The sequence below is a fragment of the Lepisosteus platostomus genome, chromosome 9, assembly GCF_059453375.1.
Source record: "Lepisosteus platostomus isolate fLepPlt1 chromosome 9, fLepPlt1.hap1, whole genome shotgun sequence".
NCBI lineage: Eukaryota > Metazoa > Chordata > Actinopteri > Semionotiformes > Lepisosteidae > Lepisosteus > Lepisosteus platostomus.
This window is the reverse complement of record NC_142619.1, coordinates 46,528,797-46,548,108: the sequence shown is the minus strand read 5'-3', so window position 1 is coordinate 46,548,108 and position 19,312 is coordinate 46,528,797. Positions and strand designations below refer to the sequence as shown.

Here is a 19,312-nt window from a genome sequence, read left to right as displayed (position 1 = left end):
CAAATCCTATGTAGATTAACATAATAGGGCAGTGAAATTAACAGCAAGACACAAATCAGAGGGCATGTGGAAGTGCATTCAAAACCAGAAACAGATACTTCTTTATCCAAAGGGTTGTGGGAGTAAGGACCAAGCTACCTAGCTGTATTGTTGAAGCCGATACCCTGGTTTCTTTCAAGAAATGGCCGGATATGATCCTTGGATCAATTAACTACGACCAGATGAGTAGTCAGTTCTTCCAAGTATCTTCTAGTCTGTAACCTTTCCTCCTGTTTTCTTATATTGTCATTTTTAGTGCTTTCCAAGGAGCAACATCTGGATCAAAATGGACATAAAAATGAAATCAACGTATAACATCACCTTCATGAAGCAGTTTCACATGATCAAAAACGATCTTCCAATTGGCTTTTTCCTAATCTTTTAACTGTATTTTGCCACTAGAGGGCACCCACACCCCTTTAATAAGTGAATGATGAGCGAATGTGTTCTCTGCCTATGTAAGTTGCAAGTCTAAAGGAACTTCACTTTCAGTAGTAGAACAGGAAGGCTTCTCTAATATGAATGAAGAGCAGAGTATTAGATTAATAGTACTATAAGTACTATAATATTAATTGGGTATCCCAGAGTATTATAGTGATTGAAGGTGTCTAGGCTAGGCTTCCTCAATCTCTCACACCTAAATGTTTTTTTTTTATATATTGCAAGGTCTAGATATCCCTGTGGACTTCTAGACTGCTAGGGCTGCTCATCCCTGGTGAGGCTCTCAAACCCTATCCCAGCAGCACCCAGGATGCAGGGCAGGGCTACACAATGGGATGGGATACTAACCAGCATTTCTTTGGAAGCTGGAAGGAAACTAAAGCTCAGTGTGGACCAGTTTAGAGAAAAAGATTTCCTGGTTTTAATGAATATTTTTCTGTATGAGATACATTAAAGCAGACAAATAACCTTTAGCCTCAATACATTTTAAAGATAGCTAATACTACAGAATGTTGCTATGCAACCTTTTATTGCTTATCTCTCTTCAGAAACATTTCATAGTTTTTGCACCTAAAGATTCATAAGAAGCATGGATCACTTTACAGTGCAGTACAGTATGACTACAATCCATCCCTGATTTTTTCATACCGCCGATGAAACAAACAAATATGGGATACAATAAAATGAGTTATGGACTGAACCAAATTTTGGTCCCTAAACGATTCTAAAATTTTAATAGCATTGCTCAGAGCAGAGTCAAGGGCAACATAAACATAAGTGAAGGCAAACATTAATTTAACAGTAGGAGATCTCCAATACAAACTGGCATCTTCAGCATACAAAATGCTGAAAGCTGCCATTCAACATTGCTTGCATTAATCTGACGAACTGGCAAAGAAAAACCTCCTCTAAACAGCAAACTATAATTAAAAAGTTGCTCAAATTTGACTTGAACTTCATCTGAATGACAATTGCAACCTTGTCTTATGGTTAGATGAAATGAAATGTGAGCTTTTTGGACATCATCAAGTATTACGTTTGGGGTAAAAAGGGCAGGGCTCATGTTAAGAAAACGGTCATGCCCACTGTGAAATCTTTCATGAATTTATCATGCTCTGGTTTTGTATTGAATCTACAGTTCCTGGAACACTTGGTGAGATAGATGAAGTCAGGAACGCCAACATGGAACATGTCATCCTGGCTGGTCACCTGGTTCCCTCTGTCAGAAAACTCAAGCTGATCCTAAAATGCACATCCTAGCATAATCCAAAACAAATTAACAAAGAATGAGTCAACTGCATACAAAATAATTGTTCTCCATTGGCCATCGCATACCATGCATCTCTATACATCAATCCAATCAGACATTAGTGCTTTGAACTCCAGATGACAGCTCATAAACAGAAGCCAAAGAGTCAAAGAGTCTAGGCAGTGATTCTGCCTAGAGGAACGGTCACATATCTTCTCCTCCGAAGCGTTCAAACGTGATGACACACTACAGGAGGTGTCATGTCAGTGTAATCCCTGCTGGCGGAGGAGTTGCCAAATACTACCTTCAGAGGTAGAGAGGGTAGGTAAAAGAGTTTACTGCTACATGTCCATATACATTGGAATTCGTATTTGCGCTATTCTTTAAGGATAAGCACAGCGCAGTGCAACAGACAACACCATAGTACATAATAAATAGTGATAGAATGTACAGTCAATAAACAACCAGAACAGGAAATATATGGTAGTGAACATAAATACATGGCAGTTCAAGTCAAAAGTGCATAGTGTAGAGACGCATTGAGTTCTGAGGCTTGGGCAGTTACAGTATCTGTTTATGATGCGCACCATACAGTACTGTATGTGACTCCATTCTAACTGAGGAGATCATCTTGTTGTGCCAGCTCTTGAAACAGAGAACAAGAACATATTTTGTTGGCCACAACCATTCTGAACTTCAGTGCTGATTGCCCTTCCTTTGCTAGTCCGGATGTTGCCTCTGAACAACCAAAGAGTGCTAATTCAGGATCAGAGGGAATATTCATCCTCAACACTTTCGGGCACCACCGGACTATTTCTATCCACAAGGCATACAATTTAAGACGTAGTCAGATGAGATGTGTGAGTGTACCACCAGAGACCCTGCACCTGTCCCTTACAGGAGACACTGAAGGGATGTATCGTGTTCAGTTTAGTTTTAGAGTGATGAAGTCAATGCAAGACCTTGTATTGTATGACTTGATGTCTAGCATTATAATCGAGCACCCGTGAGAGCATTGCTTAAGCCCTTCACCCAACCTGCATTCAAAAATTCTATACGGAGCTCCTTGCACTGAGCATATTTCAGGTGACAAATAGACAGTTTAATGTGCTTGGGAAAAAAAACACCAGCTGTGAGTTAGAAGCTCATTGCACGAGATCAAAGAACAGACTAGCTGTAGGCAAACTGAGGCACATTTTGCTTAACAAAGTGTCTAAAATGTAAAAGATTTAAAAAGTACGTTTGTGTAAGGCTTAATTAATATCTTAACTGACAAAATATACACGATATAGTTAAGGTGGGTAGCTGCGTCAGCATGCGTAGGCTGCAAAGGAACAAGTAATAGGTGTCACACCTGAAGAAGGCTCCACGGACGAAATGTTGTGTTTTTTCTCTCTTCTTTTTCTCAGCATGGAATAAACCTATTACTTGTTCCTATACACTATATATACTAATACACAATGTAAAGTTGTATAACCTACTGTATAAGATAACTTTAGTGGCCCTCTACAATTTCTTGCATGAGGAATTCATCTTTTTGCATACCCCAGCTTGCTCTCCATAAGACATGGACACAGAGAGAAGTTAGGGGTCAGAGTGCAGGGTCAGCCATTGTATAGCACCCCTGGAGCAGCTGGGGTTAAGGGCCTTGCTCAGGGGCCAGATGGAGTAGGATTCCTCTGCCTGCTGCAGGACTTGAACTGGCAACCTTCCAGACACCACTGCACCCCAAAGTTTTAAAAGTAATCAGTCTTCTTCCTTACATTTTGTAATCACTTCATAATTTTGTGAAGGAGTACAGGCAATTTTGAAAAACATTGAAGCACAACCTGATGTTTTGGGTATTGTGTCCAAATTTGTAATCTGATTTAGTACTCTCAGGGTGTTCCTCAGAATAATACTTGTCCCTGTCATCTTATTGAGAGATTACAATTTAGAAAAGGGCTCAGCTGGGAGAGAGGTTTTGGTGTTGACTAATGCTTCCATATGTAACCACACAGGAGTATTTGTGTTCTTTACTAGATTTTCAGGGAATGCCATTTTGCCTGTATGCCAAGACCCTTGTGTTTGCTGCTGTCAGTCTTATAGTTCTAGACGAATGGTGTAATTATTGGATCTCACTTCCTGACAAATAAGGAAGTAAGGAACACAGGAAATTTCTGGAAAAGACGCAGGAAACCATCTTCATGGCAAACCCCTCCAACTACAGTGTCAACAAGTTACACAATTCTTCAATATGCAGATTAGATTTAAGGATGGTGATATTCTATGTAAAATATAACTGCTGCAGTACATTTGGCTATGAGCCTGTGCGTTTTATTACTTAATTTACTCGTGCATAGCGTGCATAGCTGTGACGTATTTACACAATTATAATGTAATCACTTGAGTACAATGTTTTAAATTGCTTACCTTGTGAAATAAAAACTTCCTAATGAAATAGCAGTGCCACAATTATTAGAGGATACTAGTGTATATTTCTTATTATTACAAATGCGTTTACATTTTAAGCAAATATCATTGGGAATTTAACTACATTGAGAGAATAATACCAATGTTTAAAGGTATATTTATATATAACGATATATTTTAATACATATTAGTTCTACTACATATACTACTGTATATACAGTACTGTCTATTGTTTGCTGTTAATTAGTAGAGAGTCAAATGTGCCGAATAACCTCATCTTGCTTGCAAACTTCTTAAAAAACTCTACTTCAACACCACAATAAGTAATTGGCTTATCCCATAAAGTAGAAATACAGTAGATTACTGAATAGTTGGATATCAAAGGCAGTGGACGCATTTTTGCTTCACGTGAAAAGTGTGGACATATAATAGTATGTGCGGTTTCTACTGTAAGCTTTTCAAATATGAGAGGCCAACAAACAAAACGCACGTCCATTTAACTTTGAATCAGGAGGTGTTTCTCCAGCTACATGTGATTGGTGCCGCCCCTGCCATGGGCGGGCAGGTACGAGCAGGTACAGGGAGCTATGAACAGCGAAGTAGGAGAGTTAGTCCAGGGTATCCCCCGCCAGCAGCGCGATGCCTCGTTTCACGGTGCACGTCAGGGACGAGTGGCTGACCGTGCCCTGCAAGGACGTGTCTAACACGGTGCAGTGGCTGGGCGTCGAGGCGCTCCGACGGTACACGAAGAACAAGCCCGACAATGGGGGCATCAGCTCGGTGAAAGATGTGCGTTTCTATGTGAGGCGATGTCAGGGACACGGGCTGCTGGACGCGGACGATGTGATAGAAGACGTTTTGGAAGACAACGATTTCGTTGAAATCGGTAATTTTTAAAGAACGGGTTGTTGTGTTTTTTTTTACATATTTGCGTTATTATTTATTTAATTTTTCGTTTTTAATTGTAAATATAATTAAACCGTTTGGCTTATACTTTCTAACGTTAATAATATTTAGATTGGGTTAACCGACTCACAAATTCCATTCACAGCACATATTTCCGTAAATTGTTTCTCATTTCTTTTATCTAAGTGATTAAGTTTATTCGTTTTTATTAGTGGTTGGACCCTAAGATAAAATAAAAAAAAGTTTACGTGAAATTGCTTTACTCACATAAGCTCAGTTCTTTAACATGTCTATTAAAATATATCTTTACATTTCAGTTATCGAAGGAGACACAAAATCTCCGGATTTTATTCCGTCCCAGCCGGGAGAGCCTCACCTGTATCCTTTTTTTTTAAAAAAAAGAGAGGGGATAGTATTTGGTGGTGTGGGAGGTGTAAACTCTCGTGAGTTGATGAATTGGTTTTGATGCACTGGCTTCTTTAACCGCTCATCTCCAGCAATACTACATACCGAGAGCCTGATGAAGTGAGTATGTTTGAAATGATAACCATCTGTTCTCTTTGCTACTGTTACTGTAAAAGTTGTAATAACATTATTGATAGACCCGTCAGTGTCTTGTGTTGTCTTACTTTTTCATAGTACATTCTTTTGGATGGCAACAGTCTAACAACCACAGATCTGGTCAAGTTAGGAAAAGGACTCTACAGGATTAAGGTAAAGATTATTAACAAGATAATCAAAATAATTTGCTGTTTTAGTTATTTTTAATATAACATTATTTTATATAGTACCCCTTTAGGACACATCGTCTCAAGATTCTTTACACTAAAACGATGAAAAGCAAAGACTCTAGAAGCACCTTAACATTAAATTGAACAGTATTTAAAAGCCGTATAAAATTAAGATTAAGATTAAGACACTGAACTACATGCACAAATTTGGATTGATAGAGCAGAAACTATGGTCTCCCAGAGTACGAAGTTTTGGAAAATGAGAGAAGTTTTTATTTTTTTAGCTTACCCCAGAAGCAGAAGACAGAGTTGGACATTCAAGAGAACTCCTCGAAAACATTGTAAAGGAAAATAAAGGTAGTTTTGAAAAATACATGTGTTTACAATTTAAAAATCTAACACAAAGATATATGACCTAAAGCTGTCCAAAACTGGTACAATAACCTTTGTTTTCTTCTAGTTGTTTATGGAATCACAACGGGTTTTGGAAAATTTGCTCGAACAGTTATACCAAAGAGTAAGCTGAAGTAAGTTTTTCTGAAGTTTCTCTTATATTCCATGAGGTATTTTGGAATTTTTCAGCTATCAAGTTGACATTTCTTAAAGAATGAAAGTGTTAAAAAAGAAGGTTTAACCCATTTACTTTATAAAGGTTCAATAGTGTCATTAGTATGCGGTTGCCTCTCACCTCTTAGGCCCTGGGTTCGACTCAGGAGTGGTGTTGCTTCTTATTTGAGTTTGGATGTTCTTCTCATTCATACTGGGATTTCACCCACCTGGTGCTACTAAATAGTGTGTATCCATGCCTTCTGATAGGCTGACGTCCTGTCCAGGGTGTAGTGCTTCCGACATGAGCTCTGAATTCTCATGACCTTTACAAGGAATAAGTGACTTTCAGATAAGAGATGGAACTGGTTTTTCTATGTCCCAATTAGACCTTTTAGAAACTGTTTTATCATTAGTTTTCAGTATTAGTATTTATATATGAAAATCATAAACTCTGGACCTGTTATCGTTAAATTAAAATGAAATATGCTCTAATTACATAGAGATTTGAGGTTCTTATTACAATTTTCCACCAAGGAACACTTACTTCTGACCAGAGAAGCAAAGAGGCTGTTTATGTTTTACTAATATCTGACTATGATAGCCATCATATAGATAGAATACAATGAAAACTGATTATTGTACTCTAATAAACTTCTTAGTCCAAATTGCCAAAAAGTTCAAATTTAGCTGTTTATTCTGTGGGAATGCAGTTATAATTCTGATTAAATCTATAACTTTTATGGGCACTTTTAATTTAATGCATTTATATCCAGTGAATACTGGAAGTTAAGGGGACAAAGATTTGTAATGAATTGTGTTTTTTAGACAAGCCTATAGAATCCCCGGGTAAATTAATTCAAAACGCTACTAGGTTTCATGTTGTATTTCTTGAAAGAAATGAGAATTTGAGATTCTGTTTATATTGAATTAGTGCTAAAACTTAGTGGAGGTCTTCACCCAGCCATAATGTAGGATTTATGGAATACATCACGTGAGATACTGAAACCAATATGCTTTTTGTTTTGCTTTTCTTCTTTTTTGGCTTTAGGGAATTGCAAGAAAACCTGGTTCGGTCTCACTCAGCTGGTGAGTCCCAGATTCCTTCAGCATCCGAGCAGTGCAGAGGAGGAGCCTGAAAGTGAATCAGTATCAGGTTATTGAATTTGTTTGCTGGTGGCTCACGTTTGTTTGTTTTTCGCTTGTAGGTCTAGGCAAGCCATTGAGTCCTGAACGCTCACGAATGCTACTGGCTCTTAGGATCAATGTCCTGGCCAAAGGGTACAGTGGCATCTCTCTGGACACCCTCCATCAGATGATAGAGGCCTTCAATGGTAACCTTGAGCTTGTTTTATAGGAATCAGTGGTGTGCAATAAGTAGCGACCCATTTGTTCCATGACTTGCACAATTAAGTACTAGTAAAGGTTTAGAAATATATTCATAAAAAACGTGGTGAAGGAATCCAACCCTGTTATCCATTCTGGATGTCCTCAGCAGGGTGCAAAGCTAGGGACCTGCCTGTCAGCTAGTACTAAAAAACTCCTTGTCTCTGTTTTAACCAATACTTAACACTGCAGTTACAAAACAGAGGCCCTACACGCAGAATCTTCTATTCTTACAGTAACATTCTCACAGTGAGCCAAAACTGGGACCTGTTAATGTACAACTAGTGCTTTTATGTGTGTAGTTTCTGCATTGCTTGTGTATATTATGATTGGTCTGGAGCAGCAACTTAGGTGTGACTCTTTCTTGATAGTAACTTTGTTTTTTTTAAAGAAAATTTAAAATTTTTCATTTATTTTTAATGTAGAGGTTTTTTTCTATTTTAAATGTAAAGGTCTCCCAGTGTTTCATTAATTTCTTTTGGTAATGCATTATCATCTGTTTTGGAATACATCCGGCATTTAATTATATTGTTCTTTTTTTTTTAAATCTACATGGGTCGGCCTCTGCGCCATCACATAGCATAAGAAATAAGAAAAGAACGGAAACTGTGGCAATTAAATGTGAGGTCCGGGAAATCAGCAGTAGGGGGTCAATCATGTGGCAGGGTCAGGCGAGGACTAGTCCAAAATGCATTACAAATGTTTAATTTAATTGACCTGTTCCATTGTAATTGCTGTTTTATTATTATTAGTAGTAGTATTTCTATTATTAGGGGTGATGTTTATAATAATATGTTCGTGTGTAAACCGACCGCATATTTACACGAGCGAGGCCAAGCGCGTGAACCTTATTTTAAAAAAAGATACATTCTAACAAAAACGGTTGCACCGTGGTGAACCGCAGAAACACAAGCCGTTATTCTTTGTAAATGTACTTAAACCCGAAATAAACGTGTTTCATATGCATGGATACTTCATTTCATTCTCGGACTGCAACGTGTGCGACGGGTGTCTCTGCAGCCTCCTGCCTGTCTTATGTCCCAGAGAAGGGGACGGTCGGGGCCAGCGGAGACCTCGCGCCCCTGGCTCACCTGGCGCTGGGGCTCACGGGAGAGGGCAAGATGTGGTCGCCGAAGAGCGGCTGGGCCGACGCCAAATACGTGAGCGTTCATTTATTACGTTCCCCGTAGTATACATCCCTATAAAACATCCCTTCAGAGGGAGCGATGGCAGACGGTCACTGATTTAAAATGCATTGGAAGTCCATCGAAAATGTGGGCAACCCTAAGTAACTAGCACTGTCAAGAGCACTGGGATCTGTTTATTTTATAAGTGAGAGAGTGCCTTTTTATAGCACTTGTTTAATATATGTTATTATATAAGTTATGTTATTAGATATCCTAACATCTTACAGCAAAAAACAGCTCAACTTTCATTCTAATAATGTTCTAACTTTGAATACCAGCCTTTAACAGTTAATAACAACATGAATTTGTTGTTAATAGATTGTTTATAGCTGCTTATCGTAGAGCCCTAAGGTGTGACCAAAATGAGTATGTCATTGTATAATTTCAATTAAATTTGCATAAAATGCAAAAACGAAGCCCTTCAGCATGAATAGTTTGGTATTTGCCTTTGATGGGCTTTTAATAAAAACTTTTGATTGCTTCTGTTCCTATCCCCTCAACCCCATTGCACAGGTGCTGGAGGCCCATGGTCTGACTCCCATATCCCTGAAGCCAAAGGAGGTACTGTTTCTAAATGTATTCAGGGCACATATACTACAAATATATAGTACAAAAGGAATGATCAGTAGCTTATACAAGTTTTCTGATGACATAAACCTTGAAGTACGAATTATAATGAAAAGTTATGGCTGAATTCTTACTTGCCAGTGTGTTTGCTACCATATAAAGTACGGGTGAAACCCACCTGACTTGCTTGGTGGATGTCAATGGCTCCGTGTGTTTGGCCCCCAGGGGCTGGCCCTCATCAATGGGACCCAGATGATCACGTCTCTGGGTGCAGAGGCAGTGGAGAGGGCTCAGGCCATTGCCAGGCAGGCTGACATCATCGCCGCGTTAACCCTGGAGGTGCTCAAGGGAACCACAAGGGCCTTTGACAGTGGTGAGATAGACGCTGGAAGCAGGGAGCAGTGGGCTGGATGTTTTTAACGTGTTTAAAGTTAATAGGAAAATATTAGAAAAAAAATGTTAGACAGAACACAAGATACATCATTATTCTTGTTTACTGTCTGCATGTTTCTTTAGCATTTTAAAAATTCTTACTCTTTACCCATTTATATTTGACAGAGGAGGGTTGTTAAATCTTTACTGTTAAGGGCTGTTAATCTTACCGGATCGGATTTTACCCTGGTTGCTGTAGTGGTGAAGTCTGCCTAGAAGTCAAGGCAAGAATGTAGAAATCATGTCGCCACACTTCCCCCTGTCCCCTAGGTATCCATGAGCTGCGTCCTCACCCTGGACAGAAGGAAGTGGCCTTCAGGTTTCGATCTCTGCTGGATTCTGATCATCATCCTTCGGAAATAGCAGGTGCAGATCCATTTCAGCCAGCACTTCGTTTCTTTCCAGATTTTGCTCTGCCTGATGTCTGTTTCTGATTCTAAATCTGTCTGACAGAAAGCCACAGGTTTTGCGACCGAGTTCAAGATGCGTACACCCTGCGCTGCTGTCCTCAGGTATGTTAAACTGGTGGTGTTTGAGTTTCCTATGTTAAATTCAGTCTGTTAGTTTACTATTTACCATTTTACCACGGTAAATGTGTAAGGGGTTTCGTTGGTTAATCAGATTTGTTAACTGCAATTCATTTCGATATCCAGGTGCATGGAGTGGTGAATGACACTATTGAGTTTGTCAAGAACATCATCAACACAGAAATCAACAGCGCCACAGACAACCCTGTATCCTTTCTCACTTCCACCTAGTCTGAAAACAGTTAAGCCACCTTTTTTTTTTCCAATTAATCAAGTGCTTGGATTTGCATTGCAAACTCAGAAGGTAATTTCTTTTTAAAAGAAACAATTGCTGAAGATTTTCTTTGTAGGGAAATACCTCAAATACCTCATTTTCAGTTGCCTGTGAGGGGTGGATTCTGAGGATTTTTTTTTATTCCTAGCTGCTTCCCTGGTAACATTGGTAATTGGTCATATTTATTTTCAAATAACACTGAAAGTTTTTTTAAAATATCTGGGCATTTTGGACATGGCTATCCATTAAGGGAGATAAGCATGATAATATATAGTTTGTGAACAATAAAAAAGTCACATTTCTATTTAAATAATAATAATAATAATAATAATTGCTTACACTTATATAGCGCTTTTTCTGGACACTCCACTCAAAGCGCTTTACAGGTAATGGGGACTCCCCTCCACCACCACCAATGTGCAGCATCCACCTGGATGATGCGACGGCAGCCATAGTGCGCCAGAACGCTCACCACACATCAGCTATCAGTGGGGAGGAGAGCAGAGTAATGTAGCCAATTTATAGAAGGGGATTATTAGGAGGCCATGATTGGTAAGGGCCAATTGGAAATTTGGCCAGGACACCGGGGTTACACCCCTACTCTTTTCGAGAAACGCCCTGGGATTTTTAATGACCACAGAGAGTCAGGACCTCGGTTTTACGTCTCATCCGAAGGACGGATGAGACGAAATGGTACTTAGTGAATTAAAAGAAGGCTATAGGCAAACCTCCAAACAGCCCGAATTATTTTCTGCTGCAGAAAATTTAAGCGCCCCTGAGAGAATGGATGTCTCTGTCACAGTCTAATTTTTTTTTACTATCACACCTGTTACATGTGTTTCGTGTTGTTTACGGCAGTTTGAACTTAACAGACATTAAAGATGGTCTTTGCTGAAAGGGGAGAGACCATTTCTGGTGGGAATTTTCATGGTGAATACCCTGCTAAAGTAAGTGAATGGAAAAACCTGTATAGATTTGTTGCAAACATGATGTTAGGCTGTAATAAATAACCAAGTACAAGTAATAAATAAGGAACAATTGTAGATGTGAAGAACTTGAACTCACACCCGAAGGAGGCTTACTAGGCAAAAAAAAAGTATTTTCTTTTTTTTCTACTTTTGTGAAGTGTTACCTGTGCTTTGTTATAAATTAATGTGCATCTTTCATGTTCCCTAAATTGAACAAGACTAAATTTCCCTTGCTATTTGAATGGATTGTTTTTCTACACTGTAAATATGAGTGAGAAGATGTGTAGCAAGACCAGATTCAGAGTAATAACAGCATAGAATGAATAATCGCAAAATGCCCACAGTTTCATCTCGGAAATATCAAGCGTTTGATTATAAAGTCGCTCGTATGTTCTGTAATTCCAGGCTCTGGACTACTTAGCCATCGGTGTGCACGAGCTGGCCTCCATCAGTGAGAGGAGGATTGAGCGGCTGTGTAACCCCTCTCTGAGCGAGCTGCCCGCGTTCCTGGTCAGCGAAGGGGGCCTGAACTCCGGGTTCATGATAGCCCACTGCACTGCCGCTGCTCTGGGTGAGTAAGTGGCACCAGTGGTGGACGTGGCACTGGAGAGTGGTGACATGTTGTACGTTGCTCCTCGTCTGTACATCTCTGTTTCACGATGTGGGCTTTTTGTATCCAGTCTGTCTTTTCAGCAATTATTTATGATCGACAGGTGCTTGTGGACATTGGATCGAGAATTTTTTATGAGCATTTCATTGCACTTCAGTGCATATGACTAATAAACTGAACTGAACTAAGTGGTTACATGTACTACCAAGAGGGCTGGTACCAATACCTGAAACCCAGCGGAATAAGAACAGCCATTTTTGGCTGTAGGCGAATACAGAAGAAAGTGTGAAAAAAACATATTAAGAAAGCCTAGATTTCTGTAAAGGTTGTTGTAGTTTCTGAAAAAAATACTTTGTATTTCATTTTGTGTGCCTAAGCTGCATACACTGAGGAAAAAAATAAAAAATTATTATCCCACCAAATCTGTTAGTTAGTCACAGAATTTTTATTTCTTCATTGCTAGTTCTAAAATCTGTAAAACACCAGAAGACCTGTAGTTTGGTGAATAATGGACACAATGTATGGAATATGTATGTGGTATGATGAGGCTACTGTTTGTGGCATGATAACCACAGTCTATGTAGCATCATGAGGACATTGTCTAGTATGTTACACTAAGAGGACACTACAAGTGGTATGATGATTACAGTGTATGGTGCATGATGAGGACACTGTATGTACCATGATAGGGACACTGTATATTATAATGTGAGGACACTAAGTACCCTGATGAGGACACTGTATATGATAATGTGAGGACAGACTCCTTTAATAGCACTGTCCTGTCCCTGCAGTGTCAGAGAATAAAGTGCTGTGTCACCCGTCCTCTGTGGACTCCCTGTCCACCAGCGCTGCCACTGAGGACCACGTGTCAATGGGCGGCTGGGCAGCCAGGAAGGCCCTCCGCGTGGTGGAGCATGTGGAACAAGGTACGGCACAGGAGGACGTGATGGAAGAGATCGAATTGAGGGGGTACTGTGAGACACAGGCTCTGCAGACCCTGTTTGTATCCCTTTGAATTACTACACTGTTCTCCGCCAAATGTAGTTTTACTACAGGACAAATAGCATCTCTTTCATCAACTGTTGCACATGTGATCATCCTCTCACACCCCAAAAAATGAACACGTAATTATTTTTTCACATTATAAGACTTTGTTTCTCTCTTATAGTTTAGGAAGAATTAATATATGTCAGCTGGGCGATGGTGCATTTAATTTAGAATGTAAAAGTTATAAAACAGTGTCTTTTCAATAATATAGTCTTTTCTTTGTACCTCCTAGTTATCTTATTTAAACAGATAACCAATCCTGTATGTGACCTGTTTCTGGTCACCTAACCAAAAAACAAATTGACTTATCTTTGAAAATCATTTACTTTCAGCTATTTATAAACTGAAAGACTTCAAGCGATGGGCTAACATGGGATAATATTTAACTCAGTGTGACACAAGGGCTTGACTGTGGATCATCACTTGGAAATTCACTACATTGTAGACATGTAGCTGCTATTAAAACGTAAATGGAAACTCACACATTCATTTAAGTCTTTCATTAAATGTCTGCTGCTGAAGATGGATTTTGTTCTACACTGTAAAAATCATGAAATTGTTAGTGTATTAATGCACAACACTCCCTGTATAACAGCTGAAAAAAATCTGTAAGAAACCTCTGGCAGCTGGGAAACCTCTGGGATCCCTTCTCCCTGTGCAATGAGTTCCGTGGGTTTTGCTTATGCATTCCTAAAAGTCCTTCAGGATTCCAGAAGGTTTTTGTCTCCAAGGTATTTTGCATACAGATGTGTTCAACTTGATATGTCAAAAATGAGAAAGATTAGCGATGGGGGGGAAAAAAAGTGATCCAATTAGGTGGAGTTAACAAAAAGGACATCAAAGGTTGCAGTTTTTACTTGCAACCTGCACAGTTCTATAATGGCTTTTCCAGGCAGTACCTTAAAAGCATGTGTGAGGCTAGCCCTGTGTCTGTGATTCACAAGGTCACATTGCACAATTTAGGAGCTGATTACATCACCATTGGTATTCTTGCAATTAGAGAGGGGGTCAGTATCCCGTGTTTATTCACCCACTTTGCTTCAGCAATCTTGGGCCCCCAGTCTAATCAGTCCCCCGGGGGTCTGATAAGACCAGGCCATGATCCCTCTGGTATTGAGCACTGCTCTTCAGAAAGGCTCACAGGCCCAGCAGAAGTGGAGCAACAGTGCAGTTGAAATCTACACTATTGTCAGATTTTCCGTTAAGTATTACGGAACAAAACAAATTTACTGCTTAACACACAGTATTACAAGCGAGAATGGTTTTTGCTTTTGAATAAAAACGGGGCTGATCCCACTGGCTGCTCAGAAGCGACTGGGCTTCTGAAAAAGGCTGCAAAGATTGTCATGGAGAAGCAGCCAATGGGACAAAAGAACTTGAATTGAACCAAACTGAGAATTCCACAATAAAACAACCGAAGAAAAATAAATGAATATAGAATGACGGAATTAAACCTCAGTGGCATGATTTTGTCTGTTCTCCCTGTGCTGATGTGGGTTTCCTCCAGGTGTTCTGGTTCCCTCCATCAGTTCAAAGACATGCTGGTAGAGTAATTGGTGTGAGAGTGCGTGTTTGTATCTGTCATGTGTCCATTGTGTGCCCTGCGATGGACTGGCATCCCATCCAGGGTGTACCCTGCCTTGTGCCTCTTGTTTGCTGGGATAGGCTCATGACCCTGTATTGGATAAAGCGGTTTGAAAATGTATAAAAGGAATGAATCTGTTGTCTCTGAAAAAAGTAGAATGTTTGAAGCAGTAATAAATCTAGGGAGAGCACCTATCTCTAATTCTGTTAAACCCTATCACACCTTCCTAGACTGTCCTAACTCTGCCCTGTAGATATAAGGGGAAATTAATAGTTTTACAATTCTAAGAAAATCCAAAGAAATAGCAAAGCAGAATCGACCGGACAGAAAAAATAAAATGAGGTGTGTTAATTCAGTGAAAACGAAGAATTAAGCCCTGACTTTATTAGGTGGGTGTTTATCAAGAAGAGAAATGTGAACTGGGAACATTAACAGGTGTGCTTTCCTTCTCAGTTCTGTCCATAGAGCTGCTCGCAGCCTGCCAGGGGATCGAGTTTTTACGCCCCCTGAGAACTACCACTCCATTGGAGAAAGTCTATGACCTTGTTCGTGCATCTGTCAAGTAAGTTAAACACAAAATCATATATTTACACAGGTTTGTCTATTTAAAAAAATGCAGAATAGACTGGTTAATATTTGGCTAATGTACTGCATGTCTTTCTTTCAGGCCATGGATTAAGGATCGCTTCATGGCTCCAGATATCGAGGCTGTTCACAGGCTACTTTTGGACCAAAAGGCAAGTGTTACAACTGGGTTGCTTTTTGCAAGAAAAAGAACAAATGCAGCACATTGCGTTTTCCCTAGAGCTTTCAGGAAATTTCTTTGGATTTTTTTTTAAAGACAATTCAAAATACCACAGTGAGGACAATACCATTGAAGGGTACTGTAGTTTTAATTAAGCTGTTGTGAAAATGGAAAACACACATTATTTGACACTATGTTTATACTAGTAAAACTTTATTCATAGCCTTAATTAAGTATAGCTTAAATATTCTATTTAAAGAAAAGCACTAACTGTGATGGACTTTTGTCTTGTCCAGGGTATACCCTGCCTTGCACTTGTTGCTCGCTGGGATAGGCTCCAGCCCCCCCTGCAACCCAGAACTGAATAAAGCAGTTAGAAAATGGATGGAAAAGCACTGAAATTATTTTTAAAATGACATAAAAACGGCAGCTTTCTTCTAGAAAATGAGTCTTTGTCTTCCCTACAACTTTTGATTTTCTTCTCTCATACAGGTGTGGCAGGTAGCATATCCTTACATAGAAAAATACAAGCTGGAGCACATACCTGAATCACGGCCTACCTCACCAACAGCCTTTGCGCTCGACTCTCCGTCGTCACCAAGGAAACGTGTGTGCCATGAATACGATCATTGAGACAGACGGGGCAGACACATTAACTAAGCCATTATTTGTTATCTTAGTTAATAATTTTAACGTAAATCTAAGAATTCCTTACAAATCTTAATAAAATAAGGGGAAATGTGTTTAATTTTTTGTAAGGGACAGTATAGATCAGGAGTGAATAGTTCTATTTCCTGAGTTCCTAAAGGTTTTCCACTTGCCTTTCATCTGTGTTGTAACTTTACTGTGATAATTATTACCCTTGTTACTTGTTACCCAGATAAATCAAGTGAACATAGTTCTATATCTGAAATACCTGATACTTTATTCCTGTATAACTGTGTGTGGCAACTGGACAGTTGCATTTAAGGGCTGGCGCTGTTACTACTGGTAAAGCTGTACAATGTATTCGGTTTGCTCAAATATTTTTGTTTATAAATGATTAAGTTGGTCATTACTGATTGTCTTTTTTCTACCTCACATACGTATGGTCAGTTAAAAGCTGATGTCTGAGTTAAATGGATCAGTAACATGTACAGTCCCCAAAAAATAATTTCTGTAATAATCCAGTACCAAGGAAATATTTTTAAATGCCAAGATAAGATTTGTTTTTGCAATTATTTTCTCCTTACTGCTTGACTCCAATTAAATTTATTAGAAAACATGTGAGCTTTGATGTTTGCAACATTGTTATCCATACCCCAAAATATTAAATAAATCTAAATATCTACAGTAATAACAAAACATGCCTAATAACTCTTAACAACTATTAAAGTGATATTTACAGTGTTATCTCTGGCATGCATGAAATTGCAGAAATTCTTTATGCAAGTTTAGTAAAATGAATGTCTTAATCCATTTCAACATTTACATAATTATTATTTGGACACAATATATTAATGGTTATATATTGTCATTTTCTTTATAACATTTCAGTATATAGGTAATACCCCTGTTTCAGATTCAGTTTAAAAATAAAACAATATGAACGAATCCCTTATATCTGTTCTGTATCCTGTACTCATCTTTATTATTTTGTGTGTAAAATACACTAGTTTATGTATTGGGTTTTCACAAAGCTATTTGTTGGAGAGCATAATGTACTGCATATCACTAGCTGTATTTTTATTCTATTGGAAACAGAACAGATCATTTTCTTAGAAATAAATTAGTATTTAAGGTTTCTCTGTACTTTATTCTTCACCGGAATGCCATTCATTCTTAATCAAATATTTTCAGACTACTTGCTAAAAATACATTCTAAGGAATGACAGTTGAAAACCAACTATAACTTTGTTATATCAAAAGTATGTGATTGGCACAGATTTATGATACATTTCTTTAAACTTTTAATTTCTTAATTGATACTCTGTTTTGTGTAAAATGGTTTCTTGACACAGAAGACAATGAGAAGAAAAAAGCAAAAAAAAAATTTTTAGGTTTTCAAATATATAGTCATTTAAAATAATTGAGTCATTCCTAACATTGATTCAAGACTAAACTATAAATCATTTAAAGCAGTTAAGAGTATATATAATCCAGTGACCAAAACCATTTTGTTGAACTTTACAACTTGGTTACACATCTTTCAATGACAAGTTTGCTTTTTAATATTTTAAGTAATGTAGAATTAGCTTTGATCTCTGTCTATACTTGTACTAGATGGTACTTGAGTACAAAGTGTCAACTGTAAATGCAGACTCAATAGGCTGTGTCAATAGTACTGTGTGCCGACAGCACAGATGAAGATGAAACGGCAAAGGAAAAAATGAAGGAGAAAGACAGAAATGTGACATGATGCTTGTAAAACAACACTCTACACCGGTCTTTTGTTTTACAATGTTTATATAATAATACATGCAGCTCTCAACTGATATCCTACTGAAGCTCAGCAGGGTTGAGCCTGGTCAGTACCTGGATGGGAGACCTCCAGGTCTCCGTGGGACCAGTGGGGGGTGCCCACGCTGTAGTCTGTGTGGGTTCTAATGCCCCAGTATAGAGGCGGGGACACTATACTATAGTGTGCGCCATCGTTCAGATGAGATGTTAAGCCGAGGTCTTGACTCTCAGAGGGCATTTCTCGATAAGAATAGGAAGCTATCCCGGTGTCCGGGCCAAATTTCTACCCTCGGCCGTTACCGTAGCCTCCAAATTGTCCCCATGTATGACTGGCTTGCAGTTGCGCTGCGATGGACTGGCACCCTGTCCAGGGTGTACCCTGCCTTGCGCTCATTGCTTGCCGGGTAGGCTCCGGCTTCCAGTGACAACATATGGTATTAAGCGGTTTGGAAAGTGACATGACATAATTCACTAGTTATGTTCATTATATACTATAGGTAAACATCTGAGTACTTTGCTCAAACACAAGAGCTGTACTAGCTCACTGAGTCTTTAAGCCTGCAACCTCTTAGTTATATCAGCAATTTCACACTCTTCTTCCTCTGGAGAAACCTATAAGACTGGTTTCCCAATAAGACTGCTAAATAGCCAACCTGCAGCTCCTTTAGCAAATCACCTGTAATGGCTACATGGACAGTTTTCACTGTATTCAGCATATCCGCACTACTTGTATATATTGCATACACCATGGACACATAGCAGCTCTACTCATATTGAGTTTCATTCAATTTCTATTACATCTATTATTATGTAACCTTATTTTTGTAACCTTGATTTTGTGATTTTGTGATTTTGTGATTTTTGTGATTTTTGTGATTATGTGATTATGTGATTATGTGATTATGTGATTCTTGTGATTTTTGTGACCTCGCAGAAAAGACATTTCATTGCCAGCAACTACTCCTGCACACTGTATTGTTGTACATTTGATAAATAAACTGATTTGATTTGATTTAATTAAAAAGCTGTACATGTTTTTTTTATGAGTGCACATTCAAGCATTCCCTTTGATTCATGTGAAGATTTGACTGGCGGCATTGTAATTTCCATTCAAAGCAGAAAACAAATGTTCTCTAAAAAGACTAGAAACCTTCTCGTGACTCATGATGAATAGTAAAACCTGATGAGAAATAATATGGAAATATGGAAACAGCTGGT

General features: G+C 38.7%; 1 protein-coding gene across 1 annotated transcript; it reads left to right on the top strand.

Moving 5' to 3' along the window:
• The first annotated feature begins 4,700 nt into the window (after positions 1–4,700).
• hal (histidine ammonia-lyase) lies at positions 4,701–17,438 on the top strand. The gene is made up of 20 exons (XM_088645273.1): positions 4,701–5,027; positions 5,365–5,425; positions 5,545–5,572; positions 5,687–5,761; positions 6,063–6,135; positions 6,239–6,305; positions 7,376–7,413; positions 7,533–7,658; positions 8,731–8,870; positions 9,411–9,458; positions 9,690–9,837; positions 10,167–10,262; positions 10,350–10,408; positions 10,550–10,630; positions 11,579–11,644; positions 12,071–12,236; positions 13,070–13,204; positions 15,364–15,472; positions 15,578–15,647; positions 16,148–17,438. Exons 1-20 carry the CDS (start codon positions 4,781–4,783, stop codon positions 16,286–16,288), a joined length of 1,974 nt encoding a protein of 657 aa, XP_088501399.1. The 5' UTR covers positions 4,701–4,780; the 3' UTR covers positions 16,289–17,438.
• Positions 17,439–19,312: the final 1,874 nt, after the last annotated feature.

Coding starts and splice junctions, on each gene's coding strand:
- hal (XM_088645273.1), top strand. CDS start 4,781: ATGCCTCGTTTCACGGTGCACGTCAGGGACGAGTGGCTGACCGTGCCC. Junction 5,762..6,062: donor AAGGACTCTACAGGATTAAG/GTAAAGATTATT, acceptor TTATTTTTTTAG/CTTACCCCAGAAGCAGAAGA. Junction 7,414..7,532: donor GGTTCGGTCTCACTCAGCTG/GTGAGTCCCAGA, acceptor TTTCGCTTGTAG/GTCTAGGCAAGCCATTGAGT.